Genomic DNA, 19,201 nt, shown 5'->3' on the forward strand with positions numbered 1-19,201 from the left:
CCGCCATGTGTGGACTCAGCCTCAAATCAACAGCTGATGTCTTGAGCAACATCTGCATGTGTTTCATGGGCTGCATTCAATTGCATTCCAGAAAATTTTGAGGCAGAGGCCGCTTCCCCACTTTTGACAAATAACTATGAGTTTTATTAATTTCTTGTTAACTGGTCAAATTTTAAAGCTCCCTCTCTATATTATGTCACTGGCTTTATATAACAAACAAGCTCAGCATTCCTCACATGCCTTTCAGGAGAGAAGAAAGGAATTCTTCTAACAATTTTCCACAAAGAGCAGGTGATGGCTTAGACAGTGGCGTAGTGAGGGTGGAGTGTTGGGGGTGGTGCGCGCCGGGTTCCAGCCTGGGGAGGGTGATACTCTGCACCACCACCCCCACAAGTGCGACTCCCAAGCCGCTGCCTGGCAGCCCTTTTCCGTCCCTTCTGTGCGGCGGCTGCTCATGCGGAAGGGCTGCCGAGCGGCGGTTTGCGAGTCACACTCGCGAGGGGGTGTGTGGCCGGGCGGCAGCTTGGGAGTCGGGCGGACTGACTCTCAAGCCACCACCCAGCCACACACACCATGCGAGTGCAGCTCCCAAGCCGCAGCCCGGCAGCCCTTCCGCGTGAGCAGTCGCCTCACGGAAGGGGTGCCGGGCAGCGGCTTGGGAGTCCGGGCGGACTGCGCATATCCGCAGCAGTCCGCCCGGGCTGTGCTCCGTAGCGCATGCATCATGATGTCATGACGCATATGCTACAGAGTGAGGCACCGCCCCCGGGGGGTGCCGCTTGGCTTGCTGCCCCCGGCAGCCAAGCGGCTCGCTATGCCTCTGGGCATAGATTATGCCAATTCCTCTCCCACAGCTTTCAGATAGCAAGCTGAGGATTGGGCTGCCTCATTTTATCTATAAGGAGATCAGTTCAGTCTCTCGGGATTTGTGACTGATTTTTGTGTGTGTTTGTTTTTGTTTTTCAGTACTTGGAGGAACAGAAAAACAAAAAGTGTATACATACCCTACTGGGATTTTTTTTATTTTTTTATTTTTGCTTCTTTCCTTTTATTATTCTTTACATTTTTCAATGCATGCATTGTTAGAAATATAAAGAAGATACAGAACTTTACCCTGGTTAATTGAAACTAATAAAAATCTTACTGGTACTGCAATTCAAAGCACACCCCATGGAACTCAGGGAGATTTATAGTGCAATCCTATACATGTATACTCAGAAGTAAGCTCCACTGAATTCATCATAACTTACCCCAGAAAATTGTGTATAGGATTTCAGCCTTACTTTTGGATAAATAACTTTAGGAAATGTCACACTTTAGGGACGTGTCAAGGGTAGGGAATGGATGCTTCAAGGGCAAAGAGAGGAATAAACAAAGCTGCAGTATGTCCTTCTGAGAATGTGGGCTGACCTAAACTACCTAAAATGTGGATGTAAATAAATTCACCCAACAGGAGTCAATATAAGCACCAAAAGCGAAGGTTAACACTGTCTGCTTCACTCCTGCCTCCTGCCACCTAGAAGCAATTAGGATGCAGCTTAATTTACAGAGGAGATATACCCAAGCAGAGGTGTCTCATCCCCTCTGGGAATGGTGGGGCAGAATGCAAGGAGCCTCATTCTCTATCTACTTATCCTTCAGGGTCCTCTTCCTTATTCCTTTCGGGCAACTTCTCCCTTAACTTCCATATGCAGTCCTCAGCCATCCCCCAGATGAACTGACAGCGTTCATTTCCCTCATGGTTGCTAGACGGCAAAGCTGTTTCCTTTCCTTAGCAGCGAAATGTTCCGTGCCATCATGCCGTTTTAGCTGTTCGTTGTCAGAGACTCGTTACATGCAATACCATATAGACATAGACACTTCTGCAATGACTCAGTGGGTTGCAGCTAACCTGGTGCAATCGCACTGCACCCTTGCATGAGTCATATGACAATGTGATAGGGGAGGATGAAGGAGTGCCTGCACTAATCCTAATCCCAGCCACATTATTAGGACCTAGAAGCCCCCTGTGCAACACTTTGACAACAAACATGAGTTTCAAGGTCTGTAGCTCAAACAGATCATGAGTTGTTGATGAGCTTCTGCCAATGCTATTGCTTTCCTTTGAAGGACCTCATTAAGGCAGGTCTGTGAGTACTTCCAGATACCGGCAGCTCTGGTTATCATATCACCAACACAGGATGCTGATTAAGAAATACCTTGGAAAAAGAGGTGCATGCGAATTAGATATGCAATAAATCAGATTTTGAGAGGGGCGGTATGTGTTCTTTAGATATGTATGGTACAAACACATAACATACAATGATTCTGCTTAAATTCCATCGGAGAGGGGTGTGTGCTATAGCAGTTTATGCCTTGGGCTTGGACTGGAGAAACTCGAGTTCAAATCCCTGTTCAGTTGCAAAGCTTACTTGGTGATGTTGGTCTGGTCATGGAATGAAGATTATATCTATGGCAAGAGAGTTGAAAAAGAATTTTTCTTTGAGGCTTTTTTTTAAAGTATTGTTAATGTGAAGAGTGTGAAAGTTGGGGGGGACGGAGTCGGGAGTTTTGGGCAAGACAGCTTGTGTTCTCTAATTATGCATATTTGCTAGGGAGGTGGGGATGGTGTTGCGTTTCTAGATACATGTAGGGACTCAGACTTGTGTAGGAGCAACACCATCTTCCCTAAAAACATGTCTCTTTAATTCTGTGTGAGCACAGAGGTACTTTTACTATGTTTCTTCTGGCTAGTTGGGTTTTATTTTTTTACTACCAAGCCTGCCTGGACAAAATTGGTGGCCCCTTGGTCTCAGCCTAACCCCCCCCATTAAGTGGCACTCCAGATGTGGCTGTGCTGGCTGCTGCTGACAACTGGACGACCTTAGCCTCCTAATCTATGAGAAAGGAAAAAAGCAAGTAAAAAATAGGGCAGGGCTGCTCTCCTTTGTGCAACTTAATTCCAAGTACGGTGGGCAGAGAAGGGTGCTGTGCCTTGCAGAATGCCTGTGTGTGTAGTGTGTAGCCAGTGTGGTGTAGTGGTTAAGAGCGGTAGACTCGTTATCTGGGGAACCGGGTTCGCGTCTCCACTCCTCCACATGCAGCTGCTGGGTGACCCTGGGCTAGTCACACTTCTCTGAAGTCTCTCAGCCCCACTCACCTCACAGAGTGTTTGTTGTGGGGGAGGAAGGGAAAGGAGAATGTTAGCCGCTTTGAGACTCCTTCGGGTAGTGAAAAGCGGGATATCAAATCCAAACTCTTCTTCTTCTTCTTCTTCTTCTTCTTCTTCTTCTTCTTCTTCTTCTTCTTTGATTCCCCGACTTTGATTTGCAAAATGAGTGTGGAGGGGGCTGGCTGGGATGCCATGTGAGTGGAATCCAGTGGCGAAATTTTTCCATAGGTGAACAGTTAGGGCCAGAGGCGCCAGCCTGCGAAGGTGTGTGTGTGGGGGGGGGGAGGCAATGTTGCTAGCATGTGACATTGCCTAGACTTTGGGAAGGAGGTTCCAGACTTTAATACTCTAATGTACTGGGAATGTTTAGGGAACTAGCCTAGTCCCCCCCAGTCCACATGCCACTGGTGGAAGCTTTATCCACAAGAGAGGAATCACAGAGGTGGAAGCAGGGGCGTATTTAGGTTTGAGGAGGCCCTAAGCTACTGAAGGTAATGAGGCCCTTTATATGTCCAGCTGTCCTTTGTCAACAACAAATTGTCGCTGTTTTTTGTGTTGAATATATGCTATATGGTAATTTACGGATCTAATAGGGATCTAAAGCCACTTGCACATAACAAATAGGAGCCTACACAACACAAAACACTGTTGCTGTATGTAGGTTTTATTTTATTGGTTTTTTATCTTATATTTTGGAAATGTACATCCATTTTTTTCCCTTTAATTTTTTGGGCCCCCCAAAGAGAGTGGGGCCCTAAGCTATAGCTTGTTCAGCTTATACGAAAATCCTGCACTGGGTTGAAGGGACCACGAGGATCATCTAGTCCAACCTCCTGCAATTCAGGAATCTTTTGCCCAACATGGAGCTCAAACCCACGACCCTGACATTAAGAGTCTCATGCTCTATCGACTGAGCTACCCCTGGCCAGGAAACTTTGGGAGAAGGAGGTGGGGATCATTCCCTCTTCTTTTTGCCACGCTTCCTCCCCATCCCCTGGATTTTTTTCTCCGCAGCAGACGGAGGCGAGGTGCTTGTTCTTTCTCCCTGCTCCCTCGCTTGGGTGTCACACACACCACCTCGGGGTCAGATCCCAGAGTCCCAGCGAGGGAGAAGAGGAGGGACCAGCGGCTGGTGATGTCAGCTTGGGAAGAGCGAGGGAGGGAGAGGGAGAGAGCGCGACGGAGAAAGGGAAGGAGGGAGGGAGGGAGCGAGAGCGCCGAGCCAGCGAGTGTTCCGGGTCAGGCGCAGGAATGAAGAAAGGTGCTGCTGCTGCTGCTGCAGCCTGAGCGACGAGCGAGCCGGGCTCCTTGGGAGAACTCGGCGACACCGATTGGACAACGGAGGCCCAATAAGAGACAAAAGCAGCAGGAAGGTTTTCTGTTTCTTTTTTTTTTTCTGCGCGTAGTAGTCTGGAGCGGCAGGAAAGAGTTTTCTCCTGTCCCAGGCGAATGTTTGCAGGAGCTGCTGCTGCCGCCTCCTCCTCCTCCTCCTCCTCCGGGACTTGCTGAGGAGAGGAGAAGAAGGCGAGGGCGCCCTCGAAGGCGGAGGCTGGCAGACCAGCGAAGGCGACGTGCCTCGGGAGCCGGCGTCGGCGGCGAAGGTTGCTAAGGGCCGGGTTTGGAGCCGCCCCTCTCCGCGCTTCTCTCCTCTTTCTCCCCCTCGCTCGCTCGCTGAGGGTGAAAGAAGCCGCGCGCGCACACACGCCTGGCGCTGGAACTGGAAGCCGAGCCGGGCAGGGGGCCGCGGGAAGGCTGAGGCGCTGCCCCGAGTGGCCGCGCGAGCCTTGCGCAGCTTGCCGAGGGTTGGGCTGCGGGAGGCAGGCAGAGGGTTGCCGCCGCCGCCGCCGCCTTTGCTGCTATGTTTCATTGCATCCCGCTGTGGCGGTGCAACCGTCATGTGGAGATTATCGACAAGCGCCACTGCTCGCTGGCCGCCGTGCCCGAGGAAATCTACCGCTACAGCCGCAGCCTCGAAGAACTCCTGCTCGACGCCAACCAGCTCCGAGAGCTGCCGAAGGTGAGCGAGATATGGGGCGGGGGGTGCAGTTGTGTGTGTGTGTGTGTGTGAGAGAGAGAGAGAGAGAGAGAGAGAGAGAGAGAGAGAGAGAGAGAGATTCAGTTTCGCAGGTGGGTCAGGAGTGGAGCGCCTCTCTCGCCTCTCTCTCCCTCCCCGACCCTAGAGGTGAAAGAGTCCGCGAGAGGTTCCTTCACCTCGGCTGGGACTGGGAGCAACCATTAGCAGCGAACGGGGGGGGGGGAGGTGGTCCACTGAAATCAGGGCCGTTTCTCAAACTTCTGGACTTGGTCGCGGGGGCGGGGGAGTTTCGCTCTTAGTGCTCTTCTCGATCCACCTACCAGCGCGGGTCACTGGTTTACTCGGAAGGAGTGCCGTGAACCCCCGCCCCCGTTCTCACGACGGCACCAAGACATTTCCAAGGTGGTCTCTTTGGCGCATGGGCTTCTGTCAGAGCGCGCTAGCAAAAGCCCCTCCCCCCCAACACTCGCTAGTTTGGGATGGAACCACGTTGGACGAGAGGAGAAAGTGTGGGGCAAGGAGCTGGCTAGGTAGGGAAAGGGACCTGAAAAACAGCTGTCTCTGCCTGGGCGCCAAACTTCCTTGCCAACACAGCCCTAAGTCTCAAGTCTTGCAAGACCTGCTTTTCCATTTGTGTGATGGCCTGTTTGCCTCGTAAAAAAAACAAAAACTATCCTGCTTCACAGCCAGGTACGAATGAGATTTTAGAATAGCATATTGTCAGGAAAGAATAAATGTGGAGCAAACAAGACCCAAGATATAGGACAATAGTGAAAGTGGTACTGGGCTCTTGTTGGGTAGCCTCTGTCTTCCTGATGTAAATTAACTTCTGGATCCCCCCCCCCCTTAATACTGAAAGGTTAATTCCCACTAAAGTAGTGTTGGAACTATCCTTCCATTTGCAGGTGGAGATGGGAATTTCTGCAATTGCGGTATTGTTTTTCAATTAATGTGGTCATGAGGGTGGCTGCTTATAGTTGTTGAACTGGCCCATGCACAGGTTCATCATGGAAAATAGAACATTTGGATTTACAATGAGATGGAGAAGACCCTTTACACAGGAACTATTGCAAACATTGTTTTATAAATTCCTAGGCTCCTGCTGTGTTTTTTTTTTTTTTTTTGGAGGGGGATTGTGTTAGCCTTTTGTTAGCCTGCCCAAATAAAAAGGTTCTGAGTAGGTTATTTTATGTTTTAAAAACACGCAGAGTACAAATAAAGCAGACTCTGTGACTAAAACTTAACCACGTCTGCTCAAATTACCTTGCATCTCTTCTGAAATACTTGGGGTGAGTCTGTAGTGTGGCCTCATTATAAGTGAGTGATATAATCCATAGATGCAGCAATGGTATTGATATGTGCTGCTTTTACCAGTGGTTCTGAAAAAGGTCTTTAGTTGGATTTAAAATATGGGCAGAAAGCATTTTTATGGCCTCAAGTAAGTCTCCTTCTGCCACTGTCTCCCGCTTAATGTATATACTTTTCCTTTCACTGTACAAGTTTATGAATCAAGTACCACCTCATCTTCATTTGTGATGGTCAACAGCCTGTGGTACCGATTGGCTGTTGCTGTGGTTTCTTGGGGAACTAAGCCCTTTGCAGTCCAGTTTCTGTGAGGGAAGAGAAGGTTGTCGGTATGCCTAGATTAAAGTGGAAACACAGGGAATGTCTGAGAACTGGGATACAGAGAAGCTACCGTAAGTGACAAGCTGCACAGAGGACAGAGGCTGAAATAGAAGGACAGAACAGGCAAGGGCCTGAGAGAGTAACCTGAAAGAAGCATAGGTGGAGAATTCAGCTTGAGGAAAGCTGCTGCTTGCTGTTTTAGCTACCGGGTTTTGATAAAAGTTTGCATGTGATGTGATGTACAAGCATGTCTGCTGAATCAGCATGCATGACACTTGGAGAAAACATCACCCTTATCTAGCTCTGGTCATGCTTAAAAACCCTCCCCACCATTTATGCGTGGCTAGTTGTGTCAAAATACTAATGAGCATTTTGATGTGCATACGGATCTGCATCCCACTGGAAACAATATGGTGCAGACAAGTAAGTGTGTATTCTGAGCCACATTTGGTTTACAACAATGGTTCCCGATTCTATAAGACAGGGATGGGATACAGCTGGACTCTCAGGTCCCATTATCCCTGACTGTTGGCTGCAATGGCAGTGCTGCTGCTGCTGCAAGTTCAAGTCCAACAATATCTAGGTAATCCCAACATCCCTGCTGTAAGAGAAGTGGAAGTCTGCTTTCCCATATCGAGCTTTTTAGCTGCTTAGGAGTGCAAGCCTTTAGTTCAAGTAGCTACTAGAATGGAGCAGAATCACTTTCGATAGGTAGGCCATTTTTGAAGTAGAAAGACTGAGAATTACCAGTTACAGGTACCGGTAGGTAGCTGTGTTCGTCTGCCATAGTCAAAATCACCCATTCCCACCACCCTTCTGAGGTAATACCCCTCCCCACTCTCTCACTATATATAAGGGTCTGGTGACTTCTGTTTCAGTGTATCTGAAGAAGTGTGCATGCACACGAAAGCTCATACCAAGAACAAACTTAGTTGGTCTCTAAGGTGCTACTGGAAGGATTTTTTAAAATATTTTTTTTATTTTGTTTTGAAAATTACCAGTTCTCAATTTATAGGATGAGGGTTGTTTGTTTCCTCTTGCTATTTTCACTCTTAGAACCCGTACCCTAGGGGCAAAGGACTTTAGCACCTATAAATTGTCAAGAGAATCTGAAGTATTCTGTGTGATGATTCATTCCATCTAGGATATAAGGAACTTTCTTGAATTAAATCAGGTCAGCTGAATTCCATGGGAATGATATATACAGTATACTGCTTCACTGTCTGTGCATTGATTTGGAATCAAATATCCTGTAATAAAAAGACCAATCAACTCTCTCTAGTACTGGCTTTTCAGAATCTTAGAATACGGTATTCTCAGTGCTTCTCCCCCCCAGGGGGTACTCAAGGGCACACAGTACCAGCACCTCTTTTGGGGTTGTTAAAAAATGTGGCACTTACTGTAACAACCTCATGGTGTGTACCGGCACCTACTTTTCTTGAAAAATAGGTGTTTCCTAGTCCTGCTTTCTGATATTAATTTACTGGAGATCACATTGTTCTTTCACTGAGCTATGCCTCTGCCCTATACAGTTTGTGCTTCCCCTCTGGAAAGGGAACTTCATTAGAAAAACTCTTAGATTGCCTTCTTCCAGGATTCAAAGGCACAGCTTCATGGGTGCAGACCTTTGTGCGAGTCATATGCCAAATCACTGAGCCATACTGTGTGTGTGTGTGTGTGTGTGTGTGTGTGTGTTTGTAGCTGCTTCACGCTCAAATATCATGCTGTGGTCTGTCAGTTTGTTTGTCTGGGTAAAGTCATTGAACCTGACAACATGCTTCTTTAAAGTGATAAACATGTTTGTCTTTCCATTCTTGAATTTTAAGAAGTACAATACCTTCAGCTCCTATATTTGGTCTTCTAAAGAACTAACCTTATTTCTATTGTACTCTCAGTTTACAGTGACTCTTCTCAGAGCAAAACATGGTTAAGAAAGTATAATTGGTTTGAAGTGGATGTCTGAACTGGGGTGGGGGGAAGGCTTATGACTGACCACCAAACCAGAATAAGAAGCCATGATTTGAAGTTGGTTTTCAAACCATGGTTTTTGCCAACTCTGATTCAAGACCCTTGAGAAGTTACTTTGGTGAAAGGGGCTGTATGAGTAGTAGCACAGCAAGGCAGGACTACCACGTCCCAAGTCACATTGCTATCTGCCCACATCCCCCTCTATCAATGCATTGTGTGGATGTCTTTATGGGAGAAGCCTGTCTACACAAACAGGCACTCTCTCATTCTGGGATCCTGATCATGCAGGGTGGTATTCAGTGCTAGTCTGGCTCACAGTAGACTAATTGAAGTTGATGGGCATGACTAACTTAGGTTTGTTGCGTTCAGTGGGTCTACTCTGAGTAGGACTTAGTTGTGTGTGGCCCCATAGGGTTTCTGAATGTGTGCAAGCCTTTGTGTGTAGACCCTTACGCAGACATCAACATGCTGAGGCTTCTTTTAAGTGAGGGGCCCACTTCAGATGAGTAAGACATGAAGGGACTTTGGTGTGATGTCCGCATGAGCAAAGGAGTTCGTCATCACTCTTTTTGCAGAGATGCTGCATCCTGGTCAGGGGAGTGAACTTGTTGTATGGTTGTGTTTCTAGTCTATAGTTACCACAAAGTATGGCTTGGTGTGTTTTCTGAATTCAGCAAAAGTGTTTCGTTCGTTCGTTCATTCGTTCATTTTCATCTGCCCTTGCAAGAGCAGTGCCCAGTGATGTATGGTTAGTAACATGTGAGATCCAGGAAGTGTTTCTAGGGCTTGAACCCAAGTCACATTCCAGCACTCCACTTGCTTCTCCCCACAGCCAAAGAAAAATAACCACCAGCTGATAAATAAAGGTTGCCTCTTATCTGTGGCCCTTGCTTCTGTCGAAAATGTTTTAGGGAATATTATGATTTCCAAGGGTCGTAAGGCAGGAACTGGCAGGCTTTAACACTTGAGGGTTCTGTTTTGTTTTGTTTTGTTTTGTTTTGTTTTAGCTCAGCCAGTGGCAGCTGCAAAATAGAGGCTCGACTGGGTGGACTTGATTTGAAGAATTAGAAGCAAGCTGCCTCTGAGCACATGCTCAGCCTATAAATTTATCATCAGTACCAGAAATGAGCTCACAACATTTTTCGCATGAAGGTCCTACTTTTGATTCTCCTCCTGACCCCTGAACTTTCATTTTCATAAACCTAGTTGGGCATGGCGGTGGGCAGAGCTTCGTTGTTAAACAATTGTAAGTCAGAAACTTTTGCCAATCTCCTAGATACCAGTCAGTAGATCCCAACCTACCTTTTGCTGACCCCTGTTTTGAGCTGCTTTGAGTAGTCCATAGGTATTAAGAAAGGCAGGATAGAAATTTCTATGTAAACAAAATAAATGTGGTTCCATTAAAATAAAGCTTTACCAAAACCTTTTATTTACTGGCACTGTGATGAAATGTAAATATATCACCTCTGCCAATACTTCTCTCTTGTCTAAATAACATTTTGTGCAGTTTACCAAACATCTGAGTGAACTTTTGATAACTTGTGCAAATAAGTCGGGGTGTGTGTGCAATGTATAGTAGAGACAGAAAACAATAACCCCATACACCTGTCCCAATAGGGGAAAACTTCCAAAGCATAATGGAAATCTCTTTGCCACCCTGATTATGTGTAGGAAAAACAGATCAAGCAACGTGTGGGGGCAATGCAGTGTGCATGTTTTTATAGCTATTTCCTTTTAGGAAATACAGTATGTAACAGAAGCAGTCTTTTTTAACCTGCTGTCCTCTGGATGTTCTGGTCTACATGACCCCCCCCCCCCGCCCAGGCCTGACCATTGATGATTCTGGCTGGGGGCTGATGGAAGCTGGAATCCAAAACAGGTTCTGGAAGGCTGCCTTAGCGGTTTAGTATGAAGGGGAAGGCTAATCGCATTTAGGCAAGAAACAATGTGTTTTCATTTGCGAGCCTTGAGACTTTAAAACAACTCATGCCTTACCTTGAGAGATGACACTATAGGGTGTGTGTGTGTGTGTGAGAGAGAGAGAGAGAGAGAGAGAGAGAGAGAGAGAGAGAGAGAAAAAAAATGGCATTTGGAGGATTGCAAATGCATAATGGAACTGACATTTCCTTATGCTCTGCCTAATAATAATAATAATAATAATAAATATAATTCCTTTCCACCCAGCAAGTTTTATTGCTGAAATGGATGGCTTGTTGCCTGAACATTATCTTTGGAAATATCTAGATTCTCTGGAACAGCAGGTTTTAAGGCATGGCATGGCATGGCTTCAAGTCTGCTAAGGTATGCAAGTGATACTGTACCATGAGCAAGGCCAGACATATGTGAAACTGGATAATTGAGGTTCCTGCAAAGCTTGTGTATATTGCTGTTCCTCCAAGGAGCTTGGAACACTATTATTCTAGTAATTCTGCTGTGGTGGAGGAAGGCAATCCTGTGTGGGTTGTCACTGCCCACCTCTCCACTGTCATGAAGTCAGGCTTTCGAAAGGATACACCTGTGGTGGGCAAGGCATTCTCCCCACTAATTCAATTCTTACTTAAGCAAGTAACTGTGTAGGACCGTATTTTCTGGTGTATAAGACGACTGGGCTTATAAGACGACCCCCAACTTTTCCAGTTGAAATACAGAGTTTGAGATATACTCGACCGCAGATTCTCCACCCGGCGTATAAGACGACCCCCGACTTTTGAGAAGATTTTCCTGGATTAAAAAGTAGTTTTATATGCCAGAATATACAGTAGTTCTGGCTTAGTGGAACTGTTTTTATATGCCTTCAGACTGCTCTCTGGGCCATTGCTGCGTGGACTGTGTGCACAGCAGCGCTTTTTGGGATGTAAATGTTTCTGACAATACTGCTTGCGTAGTTTCTCAACTATCCCCAGGACCCACTAGAGAATATCTCATGTCTCATGCCTTGTTGATGCCTTAACAGTCCCTAATGTTGTTTTCACAGGTGATTAGTCACCTTTTGGCTTCTGTTCTTACAGGATGTTACTTGTGTCCTGTTCCCACAGTAAATGTGAGGCGATTTACAATTGGTCCTGATTCAGCCATGTGATTGTGTCGATTTGAAAGCAAGTTTTCTAGTTAGGGGTTACAATGAAGTGAGGACAAAAGACAGCGCAAGTTGCTTTAAGGTTTCTCATGCAGTCGCGAGCAGTTAGAATGTTTTTGACAATCGGCATCTTGGTTGGCCTCTGAGAAAACAAAATGCTGTATTAGGTGGTCTGATCCAGTCAACTCTTCTTGTGTTCTTATGATAGCAGCAACATACATATACACCATGTTTTCCCGTGTATAAAACTGTATTTTTTCCTAAATTTTTGAAGTTTAAAATAAGGGGTCGTCTTATACACAGATAGTGCATAGTGCATTTTCTTAATTTTGAGCCCCCCCCCCCAAATACATGGAAAAATACGGTCTTATACATGGAAAAATACGGCATTTGAATTTTCAGTTTAAAATGTGAATTGGTACATCACCTCCTTAAATTTTTCATTTTTAATACTTGTTACGCGTTACTTGTTTATATTTAAAGCTAAACTTGTTTTATTTAAAAAAAATACTTACAATGCTCTAAAACAAATTTGATATTCTAATTCTGATTCAGTTATCTGAATGCCATTGCTTAGGTAGCCTGAACTGCAGCACACTTGCACAAATGGGAGGTAGGAGCAGGCATGGGGTACCCCTAATATATTCAGAGATACAAACCCTACAAAGGCATGGATGGCTGCAGCATGGATGCTTGCATGTTACGTTTTGTTCCTCTTATTATAAGTTAATATGATCAGAATATTTCCATTGTTTCTTGAGGCTCTTCAGACTGCTAAGCTGAAAGAGCACTTGGATTATTAACATGTGTTTTAAAAAATTTGCACTGTAGTGGCTAAATGGGTCTAGGTAAAGGATAAAGGGACCCCTGACCGTTAAGTCCAGTTGTGTCTGACTCTGGGGTTGCAGCGCTCATCTCGCTTTACTGGCCGGGGGAGCCAGCATACAGCTTCCGGGTCATGTGGCCAGCATAACTAAGCCGCTTCTGGCGAACCAGAGCAGTGCATGTAAATGCCGTTTACCTTCCTGTCAGAGCGGTACCTATTTATCTACTTGCACTTGGACGTGCTTTGGAACTGCTACGGTCTAACAACCTTTTAATTTTATACTTTTCTGCAGTCTCCTTAAATTATGGACGCATTGTCAAAAGGAGTGTAAGTGCCTACGGTTTAGACTGCAGGCTGGCCAATGACCCGGCCGTCTTCATCAAGGAACTTTTATCCAAGCCTTTGGGAAGGCTTGATGTTGGGAACTACTCAGAGAATTTTTATCACCTGCTTTTGTTTTTAGCATTTACAACCCATCTTTCCTCCAAGTGGCTCAAGGTGGTTCTCTCCCTCTTCATTTATATCCTCACAACAATTGCTTGCTTGTATTTGATTATATGTTGTTCTTATATTCAACAATGTTTTAAATAATTTTAAATAATAATTTTATTATATAATAACTAATTTTATTATATAATAAATAAATAATAAAAATATTTAAAATAATAATAATGACTGGGGAAAAACAGTGTGAAGTAGTTTAGGTTTTTTATATCCTGCTGACATTTCTGTTTCTATTATTGTCAACATTTTATAGTGTTCACTGTTTTCTTTCTTTCTTTTTGTATGTGACATATGGTATCGGGTGGCCTCTAAGGTAGGTAAGTAAACTCACCCTAGGATCATCCAAAGCAATTTGAATACACTTGAGGCACACCTCTGATGCTAAGCCAGATAGACAGAAGTGCAGGTCTTCAAAAACCTCACGAAACTCTGGATTTAGCTGTCACGTCATGTCTTTCTTCTCTGTCATTAGAATACAATGTTTTATGACAGCCTTTCCTCTATAAATGTGGAGTGGAAAACCTGGTTTGAAAACGCCTTAAATCAACAGGGTGCAGGCCTGCACTCAGTTACACCCAAGTGCTTCCAGTAACACTTGTTTTCTTGCAATGTGTACACATACTTTGGCAAAAACCTTATTCTCAACATTACAATAGGGATTTTCATCTGTCGTTGTAGTGAAACTAATGTGTACAGTACAAGACACAGCTGGAAAATGTGGGCTTAAATGGTGGAGTTAATGAGGGAAGGGATGGGTTGTGAGGATGGGTGGGCGTATAAGGGACACAACTAGAAATGTCCATAGCCCAGTAGGACCAGCTTATGTGAGAATTAGTGGGAGGTTCATTGCATTTTTTCCTGTGTGACCCCTGTGTTGAATTCTTCCCTCTCCCAAATACCGGTAGGTTTGCATGTTTATACAGAACCGCTTAGCATCATGTATTTGCATTCTTACAAAAAACGAAATGCATCCTCTGCCATTATCTAAGGTAATCTCTTAGGAACCATAGGCAGCTCTCTTATACTGTTGATCCATCTTACATTGTATTGTTGATACTGACTGGAAGACCCTCTCCAGGGTTTCAGCTAGGGAGTCTCGCCCAACCATACCTGGAGATGCCATGGATTGAACCTAGGAGCTTTCGGATGCTTTACCACTGAGCTATCACCCTTCCCCAAATAGTCCACATACACAGTTCTCTTCACACATTTGCCACCTCCAGATTTGTGTGGACAATAATGTGTAGATTAGTGATAGGAAGAGAGTGCAGACCTTTCCTTCTTGGGATGTGATTTAAGATTTCATTCTGTACATCATTAGTATCTCTCTAAAGTTAATCCCAAGTGCTTTAAAAGTAGCTGCAGTGAGTGTGGCGTACTTCAGATTTCAACAACTGCTGTAATTACTTAATGCAGAGCACTAACTCAGTAATTGCCCATCTTCGTGAAAGCTTTGCAACTGAGGGAAAAATATATATTTAACAGAATTCATATATTGCTTTGTTTTTAATAAAACCTCTAAGTAGATTAGAGTAGACACATGTAATTTCTTTGCAATGTTAGAAATTAGCCAGGCACCAGGTGGCGTGGGTCCAATTCCAACCACATGGAGATCTCTGGATGCCAGGTTGATGACTGGAGAAAGCAAAATGTCACTTATAGAAGGACCTGCAATAGTTTCCTTTGAATTTGTTTTATTTTGGATTGTTTTATTTGGTGTTTTAATGTGTTACAAACCACTTTGAGAACAACAACAAATCCAATTGCAAAAAAACCCCAAACACCACCTAGAGTCCTAGACATTGTGGTGACCATAACCTAGGTTTAACCTAGGTTTCTTGCAAGCTTGGAATGAGTATTATGTGGCACCTGGAACAGTAACAGTGCTGCAGATTGAAGTGCTCAAGGGGGCATGCATAGGGTAGGGCAGTCCTGCAAGTAAACTGGTCACAAGGGTTTTAAATACAGAGAGGGATACCTAGAATGTGGCCCAGTAACAAATCAGGTTCTATATGCTGATGGGGTCTTGGGAAGCTCCTCATAAAGTGCATTGCAGTAATCCAATTTCAAAGCCACCACTGCCTGAACTTCTGTGGCCAAGCTCTCCAGGGGTGGTCATAGCTGGTGCAGCTGGTAAAAGCTGCTTCTAGCCACTAGGGCTACTGGGGCCTCCATTGACAGAGCTGGGCCCAGAAGCACCACACGGCTGGGCTGCGTACCTGCACTAGCCAGTGTTTAGTTGGCTTTGGAGCAAGATTTGTGCTCTTGTCTTCATCCAGCATGCTTCCTTAGTCTGAAGTTCCCCAGAATGCCAGGGATGTCGGCAATTGTGTCAGCTGCCCATTTCATCTTTGCATTGCGTAGCGAGAGCAGGGGCTTCGACAGAATCACCAGCTTCCCCCACTGCAAAATCTCCCTGAGCATTCGGGAACACATCAGGTTCCATCAGTCTCAAACTAGGTAGTTCCCTCACTGATAACTTCTGAAGGCTTTTTAAAACAACAACAGCAGCAGCAGCACAGACCTGTAAAACTCCAAAAAATAATAATTGTTTCTTAAAGGGAAAGTTTGTACCATTCAATTCACTTTCAGCAGACTATAAGGCAAGGTTAAGGTATTTAATGTTTTCTTTCTTTTGTGATACATTGTTATGTTGTTCAGTTTTGTGGTTGGTTGTGCAAGAATTACTTGTACAAAGTAGCAGGCTGGGTTGCTTATTCCCCTTTCCCGCTGCTGAGTATGCCCCAGTCCTTGTTTCTCTGTTTCCAGTTAAACTGGCCACAGATTCGGTAGCATCCAGTAACAAAGTATGATTATAGGTTTCCTCTGCAGCAGCTGGAGGTGAAAGCTTTCTCCCTCTGCTGTGATCTGATGAGTCTCGCAGCAGATGCTCTTTAATCTTTACTGCTTTTGCTGCTCATTCTAGATGTTGTGTGTGTGTGTGGGAGTAAATCTGTGCCCACAAGAAAACAAAGCAAAGCAATCATTTCAGTGCATTACTGAAGTGAGCATGTGGAAGTTAGGTTTTGCAGTAACTCTGAATTATCTGTGACAGAAGGCCCTCGCTTCTGTTGATTTGCTTCCCCATTCCCTCCTCACCCCAGAGTGGGTCTGCAGTAATGCAGACGGGCTCAAAATTGGCCTCTTTGTAGGAGTGTAGGTCACACAGATGAGAAGCTTTTCTGAGCACAGCTGCCATGACTAGACTGGCGATGTCAGAGGGAAGTGCCAGCATTTACTGAGCGCTCAGTCATTCTGCTCACTCTACCTCTTGCCTACCTTTTCAATCTTCTTATTTTGCTAGCCCTGTTAGACTTGAGATCACCTGCCAGATCTCAAGTGGGTGAGCCACGCCCAGATTTTGTGGATGTTTTGGTTTCAGCATGATCCTGCAAAGGTTTGCACTCTTTAATGCCTCCCCTACCTCTGTTGTCTAACCTGTGTTACTAATTACGAAATACCATTCTGTGAAAGAGTACAAATTGAACCAGGCATCTATTAAAGACTTAGAAGCATTAAAAAATAAGGCGGCCAGCTTTTTTGTATTTTATGGCTTGGTTGTTTGCCATTCTGTGCTTCTTTTGGAGAAAGGATGAGACAGAAATTTAAGGGGGACACACACAGTGAGAACTGTGCTTATAACGCTTGCCATGTGTTTAAAAAATGGCTAAGGTGTTAAATCTGCAATTTCTGTGAGATGTTTACACCCTTGTTTGTTGGCAAAACTGTCTACATGTGTAAAATTAATTAAGAAAGGACTACTACTATTAATTGCTCCGTGTGGCATCTATTACTGGCAGTGATAAGTTACTGAAAGGTAAAAGGTCATGATATAGCTAGAGTGATTTCCCCTCTCCACTACACTGGTGTGTAGCATTTTCAGATGCTACAGAGAAAATCACCAGGCTGCATGAGGTAGCTGCTGTACACTATCTGTCTACCATGAAATAACAGCTGAAGTGAGGGTGATTTGAAAGTGATCTCCATTTGGTACCAGTAATGTTTAAACTGGCTCCTGGGTAGCCCTTGATTGTTGTTGTTCAGTCGTTAAGTCGTGTCTGACTTCGTGACTCCATGGACCAGAGCACGCCAGGCACGCCTATTTTTCACCGCCTCCCGCAGTTAGCCCTTGATTAGTATGCTTTAATTCAATTTTACATGAGCGGGAATGACCGAAAAATTGTAAGAACATTAATGTAGCTATAAAAATATGTATATACAGCTAAATCATAAAGAAAATATCAAAACAGTTCACAGCAACTTTACATAAAACCAATACAATAAATTCCATTTATTTTTTAAATCAGAGAACTATTGTGGAAAGGTGTTGTTGTTTTTTGTCGCCAATTAATTTTTATTGAATTTTACATACTTTTAAACAAATAAACGTCAAATTTAACATCAAACCTAATACACATTTAAAAGTTGTACAGTGGTACCTCGGGTTAAGTACACTTCAGGTTAAGTACGCTTCAGGTTAAGTACGCTTCAGGTTAAGAACTCCACTAACCCAGAAATAACGCTTCAGGTTAAGAACTTTGCTTCATGATAAGAACAGAAATCGTGCTCTGGTGGTGCAGCGGCAGCAGCAGGAGGTCCCATTAGTTAAAGTGGTGTTTCAGGTTAAGTACGCTTCAGGTTAAGAACGGACCTCTGGAACGAATTAAGTACTTAACCAGAGGTACCACTGTATTCTTAAGTGCCTGAATAAGCCTGATGAAATAGAAAAGCTTTCAGCAGGCATTTCAAGGAGGCCTGTTGCCTCTCTATCGGCAGAGGGTTCTGTTTCTGAAACTCAAGGCTAGGTTCCTTGTTGTTGTCAAATGAGCCTCACCTACTTGGCTAATGACCAATGATGCTCTGGCAGATAATCTCAGTGATTTTGTTAGAGTGTGTGTGCAGAGGGTGAGTAAGTGATCCTTGCAGTGTGACCCTGTGAATCCCTTCTTAATGCACCCACAGCAGCAGGTTTGTGTTGTGGCTGGAAAAACCCTAGGCACTTTGAAAATTTCTCCTGGTGCTTGAGGAATTTGAAATATTTCCCCTTGATTCTGTGCTGGGCTGCCTCCTAAAACAGCAACTCCACTCCCCGCCAGGTTGGTGTTTGGTTGTTTTGTACAGGGCTTAGTCCCATTTATGTTAAACAACAAAAAACAAAGGGCTGTTCCTGTTTCTGTGACTACATCTTTTAAATCAGGGGTCAGCAACCTTTTTCAGCCGTGGGCCGGTCCACCGTCCCTCAGACTTTGTGGGGGGCTGGACTATATTTTGAAAATAAAATTGAACAAATTCCTATGCTCCACAAATAACCCAGAGATGCATTTTAAATAAAAGGACACATTCTACTCATGTAAAAACACGCTGATTCCCGGACCGTCTGCGGGCCGGATTGAGAAGGTGATTGGGTCGCATCCGGCCCACGGGCCTTAGGTTGCCTACCCCTGTTTTAAATGGATGGATGTCCAATACAAATTGTGGGAGGGAAGGGCAAATACTCCTCTTTTTCACTTCTCAGCTATTGGCTAAAAGCTCATCCACTCATTAAAACTGAGGTGACTTAAAAGCAGATGACAGATCTGGTTCTCATTCTTCAAAAAAAAAAAAAACAAAAAACTGCTGTGTTAATCATAAATCATAGAGGTATGACGGAGTATATTCTTAGCTATATCACATAGCTGCACCATATACACCATAACCACTAATCCTGGAATCCCCAGCATCACACTCAAAACTTCCCTTCGCACCTGCCAAGGTCTTCTGTCCCGGTTTCTTAAAATCATTGCTTTTTGGCTTGCAAGGGGTGGGTGTTACCTGCTTTTGTCTGTTTGTTATGGTTGGAGGTGGCTGATTTGCCTGTTTGTGGGGTTGGTTCTGAGCACCGCCAGTTTTTCTTCTGTGAAATGGGTATTTTGTGGTGTCCGCAACAGTTTCTAAAATCTCCAAACATTTCCTTTGGCTCTAAAAGGGTGTGTGTGTGTGTGTGTCTTAGAAAACCTCTGTCCTGAACTACCTACT

At 44.6% G+C, this 19,201-nt stretch overlaps 1 protein-coding gene across 1 annotated transcript in view; it reads left to right on the plus strand.

The window, feature by feature from the left end:
• Positions 1-4,855: 4,855 nt before the first annotated feature.
• Positions 4,856-19,201, plus strand: part of LRRC1 (leucine rich repeat containing 1) — a 57,125-nt gene continuing 42,779 nt past the window's right edge. Inside the window, exon 1 of the mRNA XM_033143158.1 lies at positions 4,856-5,168. Within this exon, the coding sequence (XP_032999049.1) occupies positions 5,010-5,168 (159 nt within the window). The 5' untranslated portion in view covers positions 4,856-5,009. The remainder of the gene's footprint in view (positions 5,169-19,201) is intronic.

This window comes from Lacerta agilis, chromosome 3 (genome assembly GCF_009819535.1).
Source record: "Lacerta agilis isolate rLacAgi1 chromosome 3, rLacAgi1.pri, whole genome shotgun sequence".
NCBI classification, from domain to species: domain Eukaryota; kingdom Metazoa; phylum Chordata; class Lepidosauria; order Squamata; family Lacertidae; genus Lacerta; species Lacerta agilis.